The sequence below is a fragment of the Carassius gibelio genome, chromosome A9, assembly GCF_023724105.1.
Source record: "Carassius gibelio isolate Cgi1373 ecotype wild population from Czech Republic chromosome A9, carGib1.2-hapl.c, whole genome shotgun sequence".
NCBI classification, from domain to species: domain Eukaryota; kingdom Metazoa; phylum Chordata; class Actinopteri; order Cypriniformes; family Cyprinidae; genus Carassius; species Carassius gibelio.
Window position 1 is genome coordinate 30,014,704 of NC_068379.1, and position 21,665 is coordinate 30,036,368.

At 41.0% G+C, this 21,665-nt stretch overlaps 1 protein-coding gene across 1 annotated transcript in view; it reads left to right on the top strand.

The window, feature by feature from the left end:
- The window catches only part of ttn.2 (titin, tandem duplicate 2), a 159,728-nt gene that overhangs the window by 111,835 nt on the left and 26,228 nt on the right, over positions 1-21,665 (top strand). Inside the window, exons 193-203 of the mRNA XM_052606767.1 lie at positions 15-320; positions 401-688; positions 770-1,060; positions 1,151-1,438; positions 1,769-2,356; positions 2,456-2,560; positions 2,658-2,855; positions 2,963-3,259; positions 3,352-3,939; positions 4,078-4,380; positions 4,485-21,587. Coding sequence (XP_052462727.1) covers positions 15-320; positions 401-688; positions 770-1,060; positions 1,151-1,438; positions 1,769-2,356; positions 2,456-2,560; positions 2,658-2,855; positions 2,963-3,259; positions 3,352-3,939; positions 4,078-4,380; positions 4,485-21,587 — 20,355 coding nt within the window. The remainder of the gene's footprint in view (positions 1-14; positions 321-400; positions 689-769; positions 1,061-1,150; positions 1,439-1,768; positions 2,357-2,455; positions 2,561-2,657; positions 2,856-2,962; positions 3,260-3,351; positions 3,940-4,077; positions 4,381-4,484; positions 21,588-21,665) is intronic.

A 21,665-nucleotide genomic window follows, 5' to 3' on the forward strand; every position in this document is an offset into this window, starting at 1 on the left:
TGTTTTCATTATAGATCCTCCTGGACCGCCTGCTTTTCCAAAGGTTGTTGATTCTACCCACAGTTCAATCAGTTTGTCCTGGACCAAACCCGCCTATGATGGTGGATGTGAAATTCTGGGCTATCTTGTTGAGTTCAAAAGAGCAGATGCAGAAGACTGGCTCAAGTGCAATGTGCCAAAGAATCTCCAGGCAACAAAATTTAATGTTACTGGTCTTATAGATAACACTGAGTACCAGTTCCGTGTTACTGCTGTAAACAAGATTGGATTTGGTGAGCCAAGTGAAGTTCCTGGAAAACATATGGCAAAGGATATCCTAAGTAAGTATATCTCTATAACTGAATTTTGATTTCCAGTCTCTGTACATTACTGAACATTATTCTTATTGTAATTTTCTTAGTTGCCCCTGAGGCTGAACTTGATGCAGATCTCAGAAAAGCATTAGTTTTACGCGCTGGAGTCACAATGAGAATTTATGTTCCTCTGAGAGGGCGTCCTGCTCCAAAGGCAACATGGACTAAGGTCAATGCAAACTTGAAAGAAAGACAGGGTCTTATGATCAAGACAACTGAATGGGATACATTCCTTTATTGTGAGGATATCAACAGATATGATGCTGGCAAATATGTCCTAACTCTAGAAAACAGTAGTGGTACCAAGTCATATACCCTTGTTGTCAAAGTACTAGGTAAGATTTATTTCTCTTTGCAAATTGCCATTTGAGGTGTATTATTTACTGTATCTAACTGCAGTCTATAAATGTACACAGACACACCTGGACCCCCAGTCAATCTGATTGTTAAGGAGACCTCGAAGGACCATGTATCTATTACTTGGGATGCTCCGTTAATTGATGGTGGTAGTCCTGTTAAGAGCTATGTTGTTGAAAAACGTCTGGCTGAGAGAAAGGCTTGGACCTGTGTTGCTCCTGAATGTCCAAAGACATCTTTCAGGATTACTAATCTTGAAGCTGGAAAAGCGTACTGCTTCAGAGTTTCAGCTGAAAATATATATGGTATTGGTGAGGGATGTGAAACAGGTGGACCAGTCAAAGCCTCAGGTGAGACTTCTTTGATAATGTAGCCGTTTAGTATACATTTATAGTTAATCTGTTGATTATGCAAAATTCTAATATTGATGTCAATTCCAGAGCAACCTGGACCAGTTACAGATTTTAAACCTTCAGAGATCAACAAGAATTCTTGCACTCTTGGCTGGAAGAAACCAATCAGTGATGGTGGAAGCCATATTGTTGCATATGTTCTCGAGATCTGTGAAGGGGAAGACAAATGGAAGTTGCTAATGAAGTCTAAGCTCACCCAGTACACAATGACTGACCTTGAAGAAGGAAAGGAGTACTTCTTTAGAGTCAAAGCCATTAATGAAACAGCTGAAGGACCATCATCTGAGCTCACTGTCTTGGCTAAAGATCAAATAGGTATTCATATAGTATACTGTACCTCAGGGTTTATTTTACGTAAAAGACAGTGATACCCAATGCACAGATCCAATATATTGATACACATCCTGTTTTCTTTTTTGAATGATTAGACATTTTGACACATCATTTTGTGTATTTGACTGTTCAAGAACAATGGGTCATGGGAAATGGATAATTTCAGTTCTCTTACGATTTTGTGCTTTTAATAACTGCAGTGCATGTCCCACATTTTGAAAACTCCTTGTCTGCCTAGTAATTGCATTTGTTTCTTAGTGATTATGCAATCGTGTCCATTAACATATTTTTATTTTTATTGTCCTTTTACAGTCCTTCCAGATTGTAATCTTAAAGGTTTGCCAGACTCTACTTATGTGGCTAAGGAAGGAAGCACTGTTCGTCTTAATATCCCTATTATTGGTATCCCAGCTCCTGCAGTCACATGGAAAAAGGGGGATGTTACTTTATCAGATAGTGGCAGGATCTCAGTTGAATCAACAGCAACAAACACTATCTTGCTGGTTCGTGATTGCAATAGAGGTGATGCTGGCAAATTCACTATTATTTTAAGAAACAGTGCTGGAACAAAGGAATCGGCTATTGACATTAAAGTTGTCGGAAAGCCTGGAATCTGCACCGGACCCATCAAATTCGATGAGATCACAGCTGAAGCGATTACTGTAGAATGGGGTCCACCCAAAGATGATGGTGGATCAGAAGTTTCCAATTATATTTTGGAGAAGAGGCATTCTACTGCCAACAAGTGGGTCACAGTTGCTTCTGCAATTCAGAAGAACTCTATGAGAGTTACAAGACTTCATGATGGAACAGAATACATATTCAGAGTTTGTGCTGAAAATAAATATGGATTTGGAGAGTTCCTCAAATCTGACCCAGTGGTTGCTAAACATCCATTCAGTGAGTATTTAAAGAAATCACAAATACATATTTTTATTTTATGAATAAGATATTTAAAAACATTTCTTCACAACAAATACTCACTTATCCCCACACCAGATGCACCAGGGGCTCCAGCACCACCTGAGGTTGTGAGCATTCGTCATGAGTCTGCTATCCTAACATGGTCTGATCCAAAAGATACTGGAGGCTCACCCATCACAGGTAAACATTTCTTAACTACATTTATTTGTAAATTTGTATTTATGTTTATTTGCAGTTTGTAAAAACTAAACTTTTTTACTACTAATTTTGCTTATAGGATATTACGTGGAATTCAAAGATAGAAATAGCTTGATGTGGAAGAGAGCCAACAAGACACCTTTGAGAGTGAAAGAATGCAGAGTAACCAGTTTGGTTGAAGGCCTGGAATATGAATTTAGGGTCATAGCTATGAATGTGACTGGGCTTGGAAAGCCAAGCAAAACAACTGAATCACATGTTGCTCTTGATCCAATTGGTGAGTCTAAGTATGCTTTCTTTCAGCTTTTTAAAGATGTGCCTTTCCTCAGGAAGAGATTGCAAAAATACTTTTGTTATTATTATTATTATCATCTCTTTCTATAGATCCTCCTGGTAAACCTGATGTGATCAGTGTCACAAGAAACAGTGTAACACTAATTTGGTCTGCACCCAAGTATGATGGTGGCCACAAACTAACCGGCTATATTGTAGAGAAATTAGAACATCCTGGAAAGACCTGGATGAAGGCCAACCATGTGAATGTCCAAAGCTGTGCATACACTGTAACAGACCTACAGGAAGGCTGTACTTATGAATTCAGAATAAGGGCTAAAAATGCAGCTGGAGCTATCAGTGCTCCCTCAGAGACAACTGAGCCTCTTGTCTCCAAAGATGAGTATGGTAAGGCTGTACACTGTAATGTCAATGTCTTTGCTTAACCAAACCCTCAGTAAACATTACAATGTTTATAATAATCACATGACTTTCTACAGAACCACCAACTATCACAATTGACCCTGAAATGAAGGATGGAGTGACTGTGAGGGCTGGAGAAACAATTGTCCTCACAGCATCAAGCATTCTTGGCAAACCACCTCCTACAGCTGTGTGGTCTAAGGGTGGAAGAGAATTCAAGACCTCAGATATTGTCCAAATTAGAAGCACTCCCACATCTTCAACACTGTCAATCAAGTATGCCAGCCGAAAGAACACCGGGGAGTACAGTATTACCGCAAGTAATCCATTTGGTATCAAAGAAGAAAAAGTCAAAGTGAAAATCCTGGATGTGCCTGGACCTCCAGGTCCTATTGAAGCCAGCAGTGTCTCTGCTGAAAAATGCACTTTGACTTGGTTGCCACCAGAAGAAGATGGTGGCTGCACTATCAAATCATATACATTAGAAAAGAGAGAAACCAGCCGTCTTCTCTGGACAAAGCTTGCTGAAGATGTTATGGATTGCCGCTATGTTGCCAGCAAGCTGATAAAGGGAAATGAATACATATTCCGTGTTTCAGCAGTCAATCAGTATGGTATTGGTGATGCAACACAGTCTGGACCAGTTAAAATGGTTGATAGTTTTGGTAAGTTTAACTTCATATTTTAAAACATAACAGTTTTTTTTATCTCTGACACACACACACACACACACACACACACACATATATGAGAATATTTTTATTTATTTTTTTAACTACTTTAACTTTTTTTTTTTTTTGCAGGACCTCCTGGGCCACCATCAAAACCAGAAATTGATAATGTCAGTAAAAATGCTGTAACAATTTCCTGGAAGAGACCAATTGTAGATGGAGGAAGTGACATTAGAGGCTATAGTGTTGAGAGAAAAGAGAGAATAGGAATGAGATGGGTCAGAGCTTCAAAAAAGACCATTTCCGATCTACGTTGTAAGGTCTCAGGCCTGTCAGAAGAAACCGAATATGAATTCCGTGTAACTGCAGAGAATAAGGCAGGTTTTGGTGAACCCAGTGAGCCATCACAACCTGTAATGACAAAGGATATTTCATGTGAGTTAATCAAAAAACACAAAAAAAGTTCAATAAACTGTTTTTTTGTAAATCTTTGTCCCAAATAATATTTTTTTCAATTATCATTTTTTTTTATTTTTCAGATCCACCAGGACCTCCATCCAACCCACGAATTACTGACACCACCAAAACAACAGCAACGTTTAACTGGGGTAGACCCTTCTATGATGGTGGACTCGATGTGACGGGATACATCGTTGAACATAAAAAGGAAGGTGATGATGACTGGGTTCAAGACACAACTACTCCATTGAGAATAACAGAATTTGTGGTTTCAAATCTACAATCAGGAGGAAAATATCACTTCAGAGTCAGAGCACTGAATTCAGAAGGACTTGGTGAACCCTCTGAAGTTGAGCAAGTTGTTGAACTGGTGGATCGAGAGGAGGTTCCTGAATTTGAACTTGATGCAGAGTTGAGAAGAACACTTGTTGTTAAGTCAGGTGCTTCAATCCGCATATTTGTGCCAATCAAGGGCAGGCCAGCTCCAGAAGTAACATGGCATAAGGAAGAGGTACCACTTAAAGGCCGCGCTCACATTGACACTACTGAATCATACACTCTAGTAGTCATCCCTGAGTGTACAAGATATGATGCAGGGAAATATGTCTTAACATTGGAAAATGTTGCTGGAAAGAAGTCTGGATTTGTCAATGTTCGTGTTGTGGACACCCCAGGACCTCCAGTGAATTTGAAACCAAGTGAAATCACAAAGCATAGCATTACTTTACAATGGGAGATTCCTATAATTGATGGTGGTTCAAAGATTACTAATTATATAATTGAGAAGCGGGATGCAACACGAAAGGCTTACTCAACCGTTACAGCAAACTGGCAGAAATGCTCGTACAAGATTCCAGACTTGGAAGAGGGTGCTGAATATTACTTTAGAGTCTCTGCTGAGAATGAAAGGGGCATCGGTGAACCAGCAGAGACACCTGAACCAATAAAAGCTTCTCAGGCTCCTTCTGCACCAGATAATCTAATTGTTTCAGATGTTTCCAAGGACACAGCAACTCTTGCATGGACAAAACCAAAACACGATGGTGGTAGTCGAATCACTGGCTATGTGATAGAGGCTCAACTGAAAGATTCTGATCAGTGGACACATGTGACAACAATAAAAGCTTTAGATTACACTGCAACAGAATTGGTGGAAAATGCAGAATATGTGTTCCGTATCTTTGCTGTAAACACCTCAGGTAGGAGTGAACCTCGTGAAAGTCGACCAGTTGTAATAAAGGAACAAACCACTGCTCCAGGATTTGACCTCAGAGGTATATATCAGAAGATGGTGGTAGCTAAAGCAGGTGATAATCTTAAAGTTGAGATCCCTGTTCTGGGTCGTCCAAAACCACTTGTTGTATGGAAGAAAGAAGATCAGGAACTAAAACAGACACAGAGAATAAATGTTGAAAATACTGCAACTTCTACAATTCTGAACATTAATGAAATTAAGAGAAAAGATGGAGGACAGTATTCAATGACAGGAAAGAACATCTTCGGAACTGTGACTGAAATCATTACTGTTCAAGTACATGATATTCCAGGACCTCCAACTGGACCAATAAAATTGGATGAGGTTTCTTGTGATTATGTAATAATATCATGGGAAGCTCCAGAAAATGATGGAGGAGTCCCTATTAATAACTACATTGTTGAAATGCGTGAGACAACTGGTACATCCTGGGTAGAACTGGCAGCAACGGTTATCCGCACAACATTTAAAGCAGCACGCCTTACAACTGGTATTCAATATCAATTCCGTGTAAAAGCTCAAAACAGATATGGTGTTGGACCCTTCATAACATCAGAATCAGTGGTGGCTGCTTATCCATTTGATGTTCCAGGACAGCCAGGAATTCCACAAGTAGTTGCCTTCACCAAGGATTCAATGACAATCAGCTGGAATGAACCTTCTTCAGATGGAGGTAGCCCAATTTTAGGATACCACATTGAGAGGAAAGAGAAGAACAGCATACTCTGGCAGAGGATCAGCAAAGCTCTAGTTGTTGGCAATATGTTTAAATCACCAGGTCTGATTGATGGTATTGCTTATGAATTCCGTGTTATTGCAGAAAATCTGGCTGGTCTCAGCAAAGCAAGCAAGCCATCTGACATGACATATGCACTTGATCCTGTAGACCCCCCAGGTCAACCTGTGGCACTTAACATAACTAGACATGAAGTAACTCTTCAGTGGTCAAAGCCAGAGGGTGATGGTGGTTTCTCTATAACTGGATATACAGTTGAAAAAAGAGAGCTGCCTAATGGTCGCTGGCTCAAAGCCAACTTCAGCAACATTCATGAAACAAACTTTACTGTAAGTGGTCTCATGGAAGATGCTTCTTATGAATTCCGTGTATTAGCAAGGAACTCAGCTGGAGCTGTCAGCAAACCATCTAAAACTTCAGAGGTCATTGTCTGCAGAGATGACATTGAAGAACCAAAAATTGATGTTGATGCATGTTTCAGTAGTGCTGTGGTAGTGAAAGCAGGAGATGTCTTTAAGCTAGATGCACGTGTTACAGGTCGCCCAATTCCATCATTGGTTTGGACTAAAGATGGCAAGGAGCTTGAGGACACTGGAAAACTAGAGATCAAAACATCAGATTTCTATACCTGTTTGATTAACAAAGATTCTTTACGTAGAGATGGTGGTGCATACGCTCTAACTGCTAGCAATCCGGGAGGATTTGCCAAATTTGTCTTCAATGTTAAAGTTCTTGACAGACCTGGGCCACCTGAAGGACCACTGCATGTCACTGACATGACAACAGAGAAATGTATTCTATCATGGCTGCCACCACTTCATGATGGAGGAGGAAAGATTGAATACTACCTCATTCAGAGACGTGAAACAAGTAGACTTACATGGACAAATGTAGCCACAGATTTACAAGTAAACCGCTATAAGGTTACCAAATTGCTGAAAGGAAATGAATATATTTTCAGAGTCATGGCTGTGAACAAGTATGGCGTTGGAGAACCTCTTGAATCTGAGCCTGCTGTTGCCACAAACCCATATGTGCCTTCTGATCCTCCACAGGCACCAGAAGTAACTCTAATCACAAAAGATTCAATGGTGGTGTGTTGGGGACATCCTGAACACAATGGTGGTAGTAGTATAAATACCTACATCATTGAGAGGAGAGATAAAACTGGTCTTCGTTGGGTAAAATGCAATAAAAGAACTGTTACTGATCTGCGCTTCAAAGTGTCAGGACTAACACCTGGACATGAGTATGAATACAGAATCCTAGCTGAAAATGCTGCTGGCTTAAGTGCTCCAAGCCCTTCAAGTCCATTCTACAAAGCATGTGACACAATATTCCAACCTGGACCACCTGGAAATCCTAGGGTTTTGGACACAACAAAGTCATCCATTACTATTGCTTGGAATAAACCAGTGTATGATGGTGGTTCAGATATCACAGGTTATATTGTTGAAACATGTCTGCCAGAGGAAGATGAATGGACAATTGTCACGCCAAAGGCTGGGCTAACAGCAACATCGTTCACCATAACCAACCTTATTGAAAACCAAGAATATAACATCAATATTTCAGCTCTTAACTGTGAAGGTGTTGGCGAGTCAGCCTCTGTACCTGGTTCACCAAAAGCTGAAGACAGACTCCTTCCACCTGAAATCGAGCTTGACTCAGACCTTCGCAAAGTAGTGAACATCAGAGCATGCAGTACCTTAAGATTATTTGTGCCAATTAAAGGAAGACCTGCACCAGAAGTCAGATGGTCAAGGGAGACAGGTGAACCCCTTAATAAAGCATCAATTGAAATTACATCATCATTCACCACATTGGTTATCGAGAATGTAAACAGATTTGATGGTGGAAAATACATGCTAACAGTGGAAAACAGTTCAGGAACTAAAACAGCGTTTGTTAATGTCCGAGTTCTTGACACTCCTGATGCACCACAGAACCTTACAATCAAAGAAATCACAAAAGATTCTGTTTCCCTAATCTGGGATCCTCCAATCATTGATGGCGGATCAAGAACCAGGCATTATATTGTTGAAAAACGTGAATCTACACGAAAAGCATATTCCATCGTCAATGCCTCCTGTCCCAAAACAAGTTGTAGAATTGGAGACTTAAAAGAAGGAAGCTTGTATTTCTTCAGAATTCTGGCTGAAAATGAGTATGGTGTTGGTCTTCCAGTAGAGACCACGGAAGCTATAAAAATCTCTGAGAGACCTCTTCCTCCTGGAAAAGTGACTCTAAAAGGAGTAACTGGTAACAGTGTAACACTTTCTTGGGAGAAGCCGGACCATGATGGAGGAAGTAGAATTACGGGTTATATTGTTGAAATGCAAGGGAAAAACAGTGAAAAATGGACGCAAGTAATGACTGTTAAAGTAACAGAGGCAGTTGTTGTTGGCCTAACACAAGGTGAAGAATACTCCTTCCGTATTTCAGCAACTAATGAAAAGGGAACCAGTGATCCACGCCCGCTTAATGTCCCTGTGGTTGCTATGGATGTTGTTATTGCTCCTGCCTTCAAACTTTTGTTCAGCACATTCAGTGTTCTGGCAGGAGATGATCTGAAAATCGATGTACCTTATGTTGCTCAGCCCAAGGCAGCAGTTACCTGGCAAAAAGATGGTATTGCTCTGAAAGAGACAACAAGAGTAAATGCCGAAGTAGCAGAGAGACACCTTTACCTTGTGATAAAAGAGGCAACACGGGATGATGTGGGCAAATATACTATTAAACTGACAAATTTAGCTGGTGAAGCTACAGCAGACATCAATGTTATTGTCCTTGATAAACCTGGACCACCAACTGGCCCAATTAAAATAGAGGAGGTAACTGCAGACAGTGCTACATTGTCATGGCAGCCTCCAGAGTATGAGGGAGGCTGTAGCATTAATAACTATATTGTTGAAAAACGAGACACATCCACCACCAACTGGCAGATTGTATCTGCAACAGTAGCAAGAACAACAACTAAAGCTGCAAGATTGAAGACTGGCTGTGAATATCAATTTAGGATTGCTGCGGAAAATAGATATGGAAAGAGTTCCGTTCTTTTGTCTGAGCCTGTTGTTGCACAATATCCCTTTGAGGTTCCAAATCCACCAGGAACTCCAACTGTTCAATCTGCTACCAAAGAAAGCATGGTTATTGTGTGGAACAAACCCAGTAGTGATGGTGGAAGCAAGATTTTGGGATATCACATTGAGAGTAAGGAAAGAAACAGCTTGTTGTGGGTAAAGCAAAACAAAACACTCATTCCAGACACAAGATTCAAGATAGGTGGCCTTGAAGAAGGCATTGAATATGAATTTAGAATTTATGCTGAGAATATAGTTGGTCTAAGCAAAGCAAGCAAAGTATCAGAAATCCAGGTGGCTAGAGATCCTTGTGACCCTCCAGGCAAACCGGAAGCAGTGATTGTCACCAGAAACTCTATAACACTCAAGTGGACACCACCACAGTTTGATGGTGGCAGCAAGATTACAGGATATTTCATTGAGAAAAAAGAATTGCCTAGTGGCCGCTGGATGAAAGCTTCTTTTACAAATATCATTGAGACTGAATTTGTTGTCAGTGGCTTGGTAGAGGAGCAGCAGTATGAATTCCGTGTAATTGCAAAAAATGCTGCAGGTGTGTATAGTGTTCCATCAGACAGTACTGGTGCAATCACAGCCAAGGATGAAGTAGATCCACCCCAAATTGAATTGGATGCCAAATATTCTCAAACTATTGTTGTTAATGCTGGAGAATCATTCAAGGTAGATGCAAGAATACTTGGCAAACCTATTCCTTCAGTTCACTGGATAAAAGCTGGTGAAGAACTTACAAATACTGCAAGACTTGAGATAAAGAATACTGACTTCACAACTACTCTTAGTGTGAAGGAGGCTATCCGTGTTGATGGAGGCCAGTATACCTTGCTATTAAAAAATGTTGGTGGAGAGAAATCAGTGGTTGTCAATGTCAAAGTTCTGGACAGACCTGGGCCTCCAGATAGCCCAATTTCAATCTATGGGGTTACTAGTGAAAAGTGCTCTATTGCCTGGAAAACTCCATTGCACGATGGAGGTGCGGAGGTGTCTCATTACATTGTGGAAAGAAGAGAGACCAGCCGATTAGTTTGGACTGTTGTGGAATCTAAGGTACAAACCCTCAATCTTAAAGTTACAAAACTCCTTCCCGGAAATGAGTATATTTTCAGAGTGATACCTGTAAATAAATATGGTATTGGTGAGCCTTTGGAATCAGATCCAGTGATTGCAGCAAATCCATTTGTCCCACCTGATGCACCAAGTAATGTTGAAGTGTCAAATATAACAAAGGATTCCATGGTTATCACATGGGAAAGACCCACTAATGATGGTGGCAATGCAATTACAGGATACATTGTTGAAAAAAGAGACAAAGAAGGCGTTAGGTGGACAAGATGCAACAAACGTGTAGTGAGTGAACTGCGCTTTAGAGTAACGGGACTTCTTGAAAACCGAAGTTATGAATTCCGTGTGTCTGCTGAGAATGCAGCTGGAGTTGGTAAACCAAGTCCACCTACAGTATACTTCAAGGCAGTGGATCAAGTCTTCAAGCCTGGTCCACCAAACAACCCTAAGGTAATTTATGTCTCAAGAGCATCTGTTGTCCTGCATTGGGGAAAGCCAATTTATGATGGTGGCTGTGAAATTCAGAGTTATATTGTTGAGGCATGTGAAGTTACTTCCGAAGAATGGATGATGTGTACACCACCCTCAGGAATTACAGAGACCAGATTTGAGGTTAAAAAACTGCTTGAAAAGCATGAGTACAAATTCAGAATTTGTGCCGTAAATAAGGTTGGTGTGGGAGAAACTGCTGATATCCAAGGATCCATTATCATAGAGGATAAACTTGAGGCACCAGATATAGATCTTGATGCTGACCTGAGAAAGATGATTACTGTCAGGGCTGGAGGCTCTCTCAGATTGTTTGTTCCTATTCGTGGACGGCCAACTCCTGAAGTCAAGTGGGCAAAGGCTGAAGGTGAAATCAACGAGGCAGCTCAAATTGATATTACAAGCAGTTTCACTTCACTTGTAATTGAAAATGTTAATAGATTTGACAGTGGAAAATACAATTTAACTCTGGAAAATGCCAGTGGAACAAAATCTGCATTTATTAGTGTCAGGGTCTTAGATACTCCTGATGCACCTGCAAACTTCCGTGTGAAGGAAATAACAAAGAATTCAGTCACTCTTACCTGGGAGCCACCTTTGCTAGATGGTGGAGCTAAAATTAAAAATTACATTGTTGAAAAACGAGAAAGTACCAGAAAGGTATACTCTGCTGTTGCTACCTGCAACAAAATGACATGGAAAATTGAACCTCTCCAAGAGGGAAGCAACTTTTTCTTTAGGGTTCTTGCTGAAAATGAACATGGCATTGGAATGCCTGCAGAAACTCTAGAACCAATAAAAATCTCAGAGGTGCCACAACCCCCCGGTAAAGTTTCTGTAGTGGATGTTACAAGGAAGAGTGTTTCCCTCAAATGGGAAAAACCAGAGCATGATGGAGGCAGCAGAATTACTCTTTATGAAGTTGAAATGCAAGCAAAAGATCAAGATAAATGGTCTATTTGTGCTCAAGTAAAATCCCTCGATACTGTTATAACTAATTTAGTCCAAGGTGGGGAGTACAATTTCAGAGTCATTGCCGTCAATGACAAAGGAAAGAGTGATCCCAGACTCTTGGCAAATCCTGTTGTTGCAAAGGACCTTGCTATTCAGCCCACAATAAGAACAAAACTTAGTACCTACAATGTACAGGTTGGGCAAGATTTGAAAATTGAAGCACGAATTTCTGGTCATCCAAAACCAACTATTACTTGGACCAAAGATGGTTCAGTTCTGAAACAGACCACGAGAGTAAATGTTGCTGACACTGCACATCATACCACTCTTACCATCAAAGATGCAACAAGAGAAGATGGTGGTATGTATAACATTGCTGTTGCTAATGTACTTGGACAAGCAGAAGCCACTGTTGAAATAATCATACTTGAAAAGCCTGGCCCACCAACAGGCCCAGTCAGGATTGATGAAGTGAGTGCAGAGAGTATTACACTATCTTGGGACCCACCAACATACACTGGAGGCTGCCAGATTTCAAATTATGTTGTCCAAAAGAGAGACACCACCACTACTAACTGGGTAGTTGTTTCTGCCACAGTAGCAAGAACCACACTTAAAGTTAGTAATCTAAAAACTGGAGCTGAATACCAGTTTAGAATTTTTGCTGAGAATAGGTATGGTAAAAGCTATGGCATTGATTCAGATCCGGTTCTTGCCCAGTATCCTTTCAAGGAGCCTGGGCCTCCAGGAACTCCATTTGTGTCTGCATTTACAAAAGAATCTATGGTTGTTGAATGGCACAAGCCAGTCTCAGATGGTGGAAGTGCTATTCTAGGATATCATCTAGAGAGAAAAGAGAAAAATAGTATCCTTTGGACAAAGATAAATAAAATACTCATTCAAGACACCAGATTTAAAACATCTCCATTGGAAGAGGGCATTGAATATGAATTCAGAGTTTATGCTGAAAACATAGTTGGAATTGGAAAGTGCAGCAAAATTTCTGAGGGGTGTGTAGCACGTGACCCTTGTGACCCACCAGGCACCCCTGTACCAGTGATTGTGACAAGACACTCAGTGAAACTTAGATGGACACCACCGGAATATGATGGAGGCAGCCTTGTCACTGGATATGTTGTGGAGAAACTAGACCTTCCAGAAGGTCGTTGGATGAAAGCTAGTTTTGCAAATATTCTTGAAACGGAATTTACAGTCACAGGGCTTATAGAAGACTGCAAATATGATTTCAGAGTTATTGCCAGAAACGGAGCTGGGTCAGTTAGTAGACCCTCAAAGAGCACAGGCTCAATTACAGCTAAGGATGAAGTTGAACCACCAACCTATGAGGTTGCCTCAGAGTACAGTCAAATTTTGACAGTGAATGCCGGAGACACATTTACCCTGGAAGCATCCATACTAGGAAAGCCAGTTCCAACAATGCAGTGGTTTAAGGGTGATGTCGAAGTTGAAAATTCAGCAAGAGCTGAAATCAAGAACACTGACTTCAAAGGAATTCTTGTTGTCAAAGATGCCATTCGAATTGATGGAGGACAGTACACATTGCACCTCAGTAATGTGGCGGGAACAAAGTCTGTTTCCTTCAATGTAAAAGTCCTCGATAGACCTGGACCCCCTGAAGGTCCTTTTACTGTCTCTGGTGTAACCTGTGAGAAGTGTTCATTGTCATGGCTGCCTCCAAAACATGATGGTGGCAGTAGCATTTCACATTATATTATACAGAAGAGAGAAACAAGTCGCCTTGCTTGGACAGTAGTTTCAGGTGATTGTGGAGCAACCATGTTTAAAGTTACTAAACTTTTAACAGGAAATGAATACATATTCCGTGTCATGGCTGTCAACAAATATGGAGTTGGTGAACCACTTGAATCTGCACCAGTGATTATGAGAAATCCTTTTGTTCCACCTGGGCCACCTAAAGAACTAGAAGTAACAAATATTTCAAGGGACTCTATGACAGTATGCTGGACTCGTCCTGAGACTGATGGTGGAAGTGAAATTGTTGGTTATATTGTAGAGAAGAGAGACAGAGCTGGAGTGCGGTGGACAAAATGTAACAAACGCAGAGTCACAGACTTACGTTTCAGAGTCACAGGCTTGACAGAGGATCATGAATATGAATTTAGGTTAACTGCAGAAAATGCTGCTGGAGTTGGACAGCCAAGTCCACCAACTGTTTATTACAAAGCCTGTGATCCAACATTTAAGCCTGGCTCACCAACTAATGCACACCTTGTTGACACTACAAAGAATTCAGTCACAATTGCATGGAGTAGACCAATATATGATGGTGGTTTAGACATCCAAGGCTATGTTGTTGAGATATGTAAAGCTGATGAAGAAGAATGGACCACATGTACTCCACCCTCTGGATTAAATGAGACTAAATTTACAATAACTAAACTTACTGAACACCAAGAATACAAAGTTCGCATATGTGCTTTTAATAAACTGGGTGTTGGTGAGCCAGTGTCTATCCAAGGAACTGTCAAACCAGTGGATAAGTTGGATGCCCCTGAAATTGAGCTCGACTCGGAGTTGAGGAAAGGTATTGTTGTGCGTGCTGGAGGATCTATGAGAATCAACATACCATTCAAAGGACGCCCCATTCCTGAGATAAACTGGACCAAGGATGAGGGAGATTTACCAGATAAAGCCCAAATTGAAAAGGGACCAGATTACACTCAGTTATCAATTGATATTTGTGACCGAAATGATGCTGGTAAATATACTCTGACTTTGGAAAATAATGCTGGCACTAAATCAGCCTTTGTGTCAGTAAAAGTACTCGATACACCAGGTGCTCCACAGAACCTTGTTGTGAAAGATGTAACAAGAAACTACACTACCCTCGTTTGGGAACCTCCACTTATAGATGGTGGTTCAAAAATCAAAAATTATATAATTGACAAGAGAGAATCGAATAGACAAGGATTTGTAAACATTACTACCAAGTGCTCCAAGACCAGCTTCCGAGTTGGTGATTTGACAGAAGGTGGTATTTATTACTTCAGAGTCATGGCAGAAAATGAATTCGGAATTGGTCTTCCTGTAGAAACAGAAGAATCTGTGAAGACAGCAGATCCTCCTTTATCTGTTGGCAAGGTAACTTTGACTGATGTGACAAAAACCACAGCATCACTTTCCTGGGATAAACCAGATCATGATGGTGGTAGTAGAATCTTGGGTTATTATATTGAAATGCAGCCAAAAGGATCAGAGGAATGGACAGTTGCTACAGTCACCAAAACAGTTGAAGGTACAGTGACAGGACTTAGTTCAGGACAAGAGTACCTCTTCAGAGTTTTAGCTTACAACGAGAAGGGAAAAAGTGATCCAAGGCCTTTGGCTGCTCCTGTCGTAGTCAAAGATGTTACTATTGAACCAAGCTTCAAAATACTTTTCAACACCTACAGCGTTCAAGCTGGTGAAGATCTCAAAGTGGAAATACCATTTAAAGGGCGTCCTACTCCAAAGATTGCATGGATGAAAGATGGACAAGCACTGAAAGAGACAACCAGATTAAATGTCTCAAGCACTGTAACTTCAACAGTTCTTAAAATTAAAGATGCAAATCGAGAGGACTCTGGCAAGTACACAGTTACAGCTACAAATAATATAGGTACGGTCACAGAAGAGGTTGGCATAATCATTCTTGACAAACCAGGCCCACCAGTTGGACCGGTTAAAATTGATGAAGTAAGCGCCACCTATGCAATAATTTCCTGGGAGCCACCTGTATACACAGGAGGTTGTCAGATAAACAACTACATAGTGGAAAAACGTGATACAACCACTACTAACTGGCAGATTGTTTCAGCAACCATTGCTCGTACCACAATAAAAGTCACAAAGCTGAAGACTGGTTCTGAATATCAGTTTAGAGTTTTTGCTGAGAACAGATATGGAAAGAGCACATCATTAGATTCAACTCCAGTTGTGGTCAGTTATCCTTTTACTGAGCCTGCAGCTCCTGGTACACCATTTGTTTCATCGGTGACAAAAGACCACATGACAATTGAATGGAAACCTCCCAGCAATAATGGAGGTAGCCCTATTATTGGGTATCACCTTGAGCGTAAAGAAAAGAACAGCATCTTATGGACCAAACTTAACAAGCTTCTTATCACTGACACTCGATTCAAAACAAATGGTCTGGAGGAGGGAATTGAATATGAATATAGAGTGTTTGCTGAAAATATGGCAGGAATCAGTCCATCAAGCAAAGTCTCAGAAAGTGTTGTTGCACGTGATCCCTGTGATCCCCCTGGAACTCCTGAAGCCATTGTTATCACAAGAAACCTTGTAACTCTTCAGTGGGCAAAACCACAGTATGATGGTGGCAGTGCTATTACAGGATACATTATCGAAAGAAAGAAGCTGCCTGAAGGTCGTTGGATGAAGGCCAGCTTCACAAATATTATACAAACACAATTTACAATAACTGGACTGGAAGAAGAACAACGATATGAATTTAGAGTAATTGCCAAAAATGCAGCTGGTAATTTAAGTGTACCCTCTGAAAGCACTGGACCAATTACTGCTCAGGATGAGATTGAAGCTCCATCTGTCTCAATGGATTCAAAATTTAAAGATGTTATCATTGTAAAGGCTGGCGAGTCCTTTACTATTGATGCAGACATTGCTGGAAAACCACTTCCTGATATTATGTGGCTTAAGGATGGAAAAGAAATTGACAGTGCTACACCCAGAATGGAGATTAAATCCACCATCACGCAAACAGTTCTGACTGTTAAGGACTGCATTAGAGTAGATGGTGGTCATTTTCTCTTAAGTCTCAGTAATGTTGGTGGAACCAAACAGGTACCCATTACTGTCAAAGTTCTTGATAGACCTGGTCCACCTGATGGCCCTCTAAAGGTAACTGGTGTCACAGCAGAAAAATGTTATTTGCACTGGAGCCACCCATCACATGATGGTGGAGCTGGTATTTCTCATTACATCATTGAAAAGAGAGAAACTAGCAGACTGTCTTGGACAGTAGTGGAACCTAAAATTCAAGCAATTAGTTACAAAGTTACTAAACTCCTGCCTGGTAATGAGTATATATTCAGAGTCATGGCAGTGAACAAGTATGGTATTGGTGAACCACTTGAATCTGAACCTGTCCTTGCAAAAAATCCTTTCAACAAACCTGGACCACCTTCAACTCCAGAAGCAAGTGCAGTCACCAGAGACTCAATAGTCCTAACATGGGAACGACCAGAGGACGATGGCGGATCACAAATTGATGGTTATGTTCTTGAGAAACGTGATAAAGAGGGTATAAGATGGACAAAGTGTAACAAGAAAAGACTGAATGACTTGAGATTCAGAGCCACTGGGCTTACAGAGGGACACTTCTATGAATTCAGGGTATCTGCTGAAAATGCTGCTGGTGTGGGCACACCAAGTGAACCATCTCAATATTACAAAGCTTGTGATGCTATTTATCCTCCCGGTTCTCCTAATAATCCTAAAATAACAGATAGCTCAAGCACAACTGTTTCCTTGGCTTGGAGTAGACCAATTTATGATGGTGGAGCACCAGTCTCAGGATACATTGTTGAGGTAAAGGAAGTTAGTGAAGATGAATGGATTGTGTGCACTCCACCAACTGGTGTTCAAACAACTTACTTCACTGTCAAAAAACTAAAGGAAAATGCAGAATACAACTTCCGTATTTGTGCACTTAATATTGAGGGGGCTGGAGAGCATGTTGATGTTCCAGGATCTGTAATTGCTGCTGAAAAACTTGAAGCTCCTGAGATAGAACTTGATGCAGATCTTAGGAAATGTGTGACTGTGCGTGCCAGTGCAACACTTAGGTTATTTGTCACCATAAGGGGAAGACCTGAGCCAGAGGTTAAGTGGACAAAGGCAGATGGTACCTTACCAGAGCGTGCTCAAATTGAAGTGACAGGCTCTTACACTGTGCTTGTTGTTGACAATGTTAACCGATTTGATACTGGCAAATATGTTGTGACCCTTGAAAATAATAGTGGCACAAAATCTTCATTTATTAATGTCAAGGTCCTTGACTCTCCAAGTGCTCCATTGAACTTTGAAATTAAGGATGTAAAGAGAGATTCTGTCCAGCTACAGTGGGAGCCTCCACAAATTGATGGTGGAGCCAAGATCACCCATTACATTGTGGAAAAGCGTGAATCTAAAAGGCTGGCATTTACAACTGTGACAAACAGCTGTGTCAGAAATTCATTTAAGGTTGATGATCTCCAGGAAGGAGGTCTTTACCACTTCCGTGTATTGGCTGTGAATGAACTTGGTGTTGGTTTACCTGCAGAGACCATAGAGGCTGTCAAAGTTTCCCAAGCACCCTTACCACCTGGTAAAATTAAAGTTGTTGACGTAACTCGCCACACTGTTACTCTAGCGTGGGAAAAGCCAGATCATGATGGTGGCAGCAAAATCACAGGCTACACAGTGGAAATGATAACTAAGGGATCAGAAAAATGGACCGTATGTGCTACAGTAAAGGCACTGGAAACCACAATTGAAGGACTTACAACAGGAGAGGAATATAGCTTCAGAGTTACAGCAATGAATGACAAAGGAAAGAGTGATCCTAAACCCCTGGCAGTATCTGTTGTGGCACAAGATATTACTATTGAACCCATTATTGATTTGCTCTTTAATACGTACAGTGTAAAAGCTGGAGATGATCTCAAAATAGATGTTCCATTCAGAGGCAGACCTCCTCCAGAGGTTACATGGAAAAAGGATGGTCACTCATTGAAGCAAACAACCAGAGTTAATGTTTTGACATCAAAAACATCATCAAAGATTGTCATCAAGGAAGCAACAAGAGAGGATGCTGGAAAATATGAAATTATTTTAACCAATTCAATTGGCGTTAAATCAGCTGAAATATCTGTTATCATTCTTGATAAACCAGGTCCACCAGGTGCAATCAAGGTAGAGGAAATAAGTGCTGATTTTATTTCACTATCATGGGACCCTCCAATTTATGATGGTGGCTGTCAAATTAATAATTATGTGGTTGAGAAGAGAGATATGACCACTACAGCATGGCAAATTGTTTCAGCAACAGTTGCAAGAACATCAATCAAAGTAACTCGTTTGACACAAGGAACAGAATATCAGTTCCGTGTTGCTGCAGAGAATCGTTATGGAAAAAGCCATGCAATTGACTCTGCCCCAGTTGTTGCACAGTACCCCTTTTCACCTCCAGGCCCTCCAACTAGTCTTCACATTGCTCAAGCCACTAAATCAGGAATGTTAGTTACCTGGAACAGACCAGCAAGTGATGGTGGCAGTCCCGTCTTTGGATATCACTTGGAATGCAAAGATCAGAGCAGCATTCTCTGGACAAAGATGAACAGAGGACCTATTACAGAAACTCAGTTCAAGGTAACTGGTTTGGAAGAAGGCCTGTTGTATCAGTATAGAGTATATGCTGAGAATATAGCTGGCATTGGACCTTGCACAAAGGCATGTGATCCTGTTTCTGCCCGAGATCCATGTGCACCTCCAGGTCAGCCAGTAGTTATGAACATCACAAGAACATCTGTTTCTCTCTCCTGGGCAATACCTGAGTTTGATGGTGGAGCTAAGGTGACTGGCTACATTGTTGAACGCAGGGAACTTCCAGATGGACGATGGTTAAAGTGTAATTTCACAAATCTTCAAGAAACATTCTTTGATGTGACTGGCCTGATTGAAGATCAAAGATATGATTTCCATGTAATTGCTAAGAATGCAGCTGGCTTACTCAGTGAACCATCAGAGGGTACAGGACCTGTGACTGTAAAAGATGATGTTGATCCACCACGCATCACAATTGAGGACAAACTAAGACAATTGGTTGTAGTGAAAGCTGGGGATGTACTGAGAATTGATGCTGAAATATCAGGACGTCCAATTCCTGTGATTTCATGGACAAAGGATGGAAAAGAAATTGAAGCCAAGGCCAGATTTGAGATTTCTTCAACACTCACTAGTACAACACTAATTGTGAGAGATGCCATTAGACGAGACTCTGGACAGTATGTTCTAACATTGCAAAATGTTGCAGGCACCAGATCTTTGGCAGTAAACTGTAAGGTCCTGGACAGGCCTGGCCCATCAGCTGGACCGTTGGAAGTAACTGGTCTAACTGCAGAGAAATGTACGTTGACCTGGGGGCCACCTCAAGAAAATGGAGGTGCTGAAATTCAGCACTACATAGTTGAGAAACGGGAAACAAGCCGGCTTGCCTGGACTCTGGTCTATGCAGATATGAAAGCCACAACATGTAAAGTAACAAAACTGCTCAAAGGCAATGAGTACATATTTAGAGTTCGGGGAGTTAATAAGTATGGAACTGGTGAAGCTCTGGAGAGTGACCCTGCTAAAGCAATGGATCCATTTACAATCCCTGCTGCACCAACAAATGTTGAAGTCACCAGTGTAACAAGTGAAGCAATGACTATTTGCTGGGAAAGACCGGTCTCTGATGGAGGGAGTAGTATTTCCAGCTATGTAATTGAGAAACGTGAGAAATCTGGTCTTCGCTGGGTACGTGTCAACAAAAAACCTGTTTATGACTTAAGAGTAAAAGCTTCCAATCTCCGTGAAGGATGTGAGTATGAATACAGAGTATTTGCAGAGAATGCTGCTGGTTTGAGTGCACCAAGTGTGCCTTGCCCACTGACAAAGGCAGAGGATCCATTGTTCCTACCATCACCTCCAGCTAAACCTAAAATAATTGATTCTTCTAAAACATCAATAACTTTGTCTTGGAACAAGCCATTGTTTGATGGTGGCTCACCAGTTACAGGATATATGGTGGAATATAGGAAAACCACTGATGATGACTGGACACTTGGTGTCAGCAACACTAACAGCACAGAGTTTACTGTGGTGGGACTCACTTCAGGAGCAGAGTATGTCTTTGTAGTCAGATCAATTAACAAGATTGGCACAAGTGAGCCAAGCCCTGAAACTGATCCACAGATAGCAAAGCACAGAGAAGATGAGCCAGTTTTCCTAATTGGTAATGAAATGAGGAAGACACTGATTGTCAAGGATGGAAGCTCATTTACACTTAGAGTCCCATTCAAAGGAAAGCCTGTTCCACATGTAATGTGGAACAAACCAGATATTGATCTGAGAGTGAGGGCTGCTATTGATACAACTGATAACTGCACATCTATCACAATTGAGCAAGCTACAAGAGATGACTCAGGGAAATACACTGTAACCCTCCAAAATGTTGCTGGAACTTCTACACTGACATTGAGTGTAAAGGTCCTAGATTCTCCAGGCCCACCGGCACACATTGAAATAAAGGATGTCACCAAGAGCTCTGCAACTATTACATGGGATACTCCCGAGAATGAGGGTGGTGCTCCAGTCAAGAACTACCTTGTTGATCTCCGTGAGGCAACTAAAATGGGCTGGACCAGAATTACAGACAGTTGTCCAAGGTTAACTTATAAAGTTAATGATCTTCAAGAAGGGGGGGTTTATTATTTCAGAGTTACTGGTGAAAATGAGTATGGTATAGGAGTCCCAGTTGAGACCAAGGAAGGAACAAAGATTACAGGTAAAATTTAATTTTGTTGTATCTTTTCTGTAGCACATTTGTTTGATTCATTCAAATCTTTGATAGATATTTTTTTTT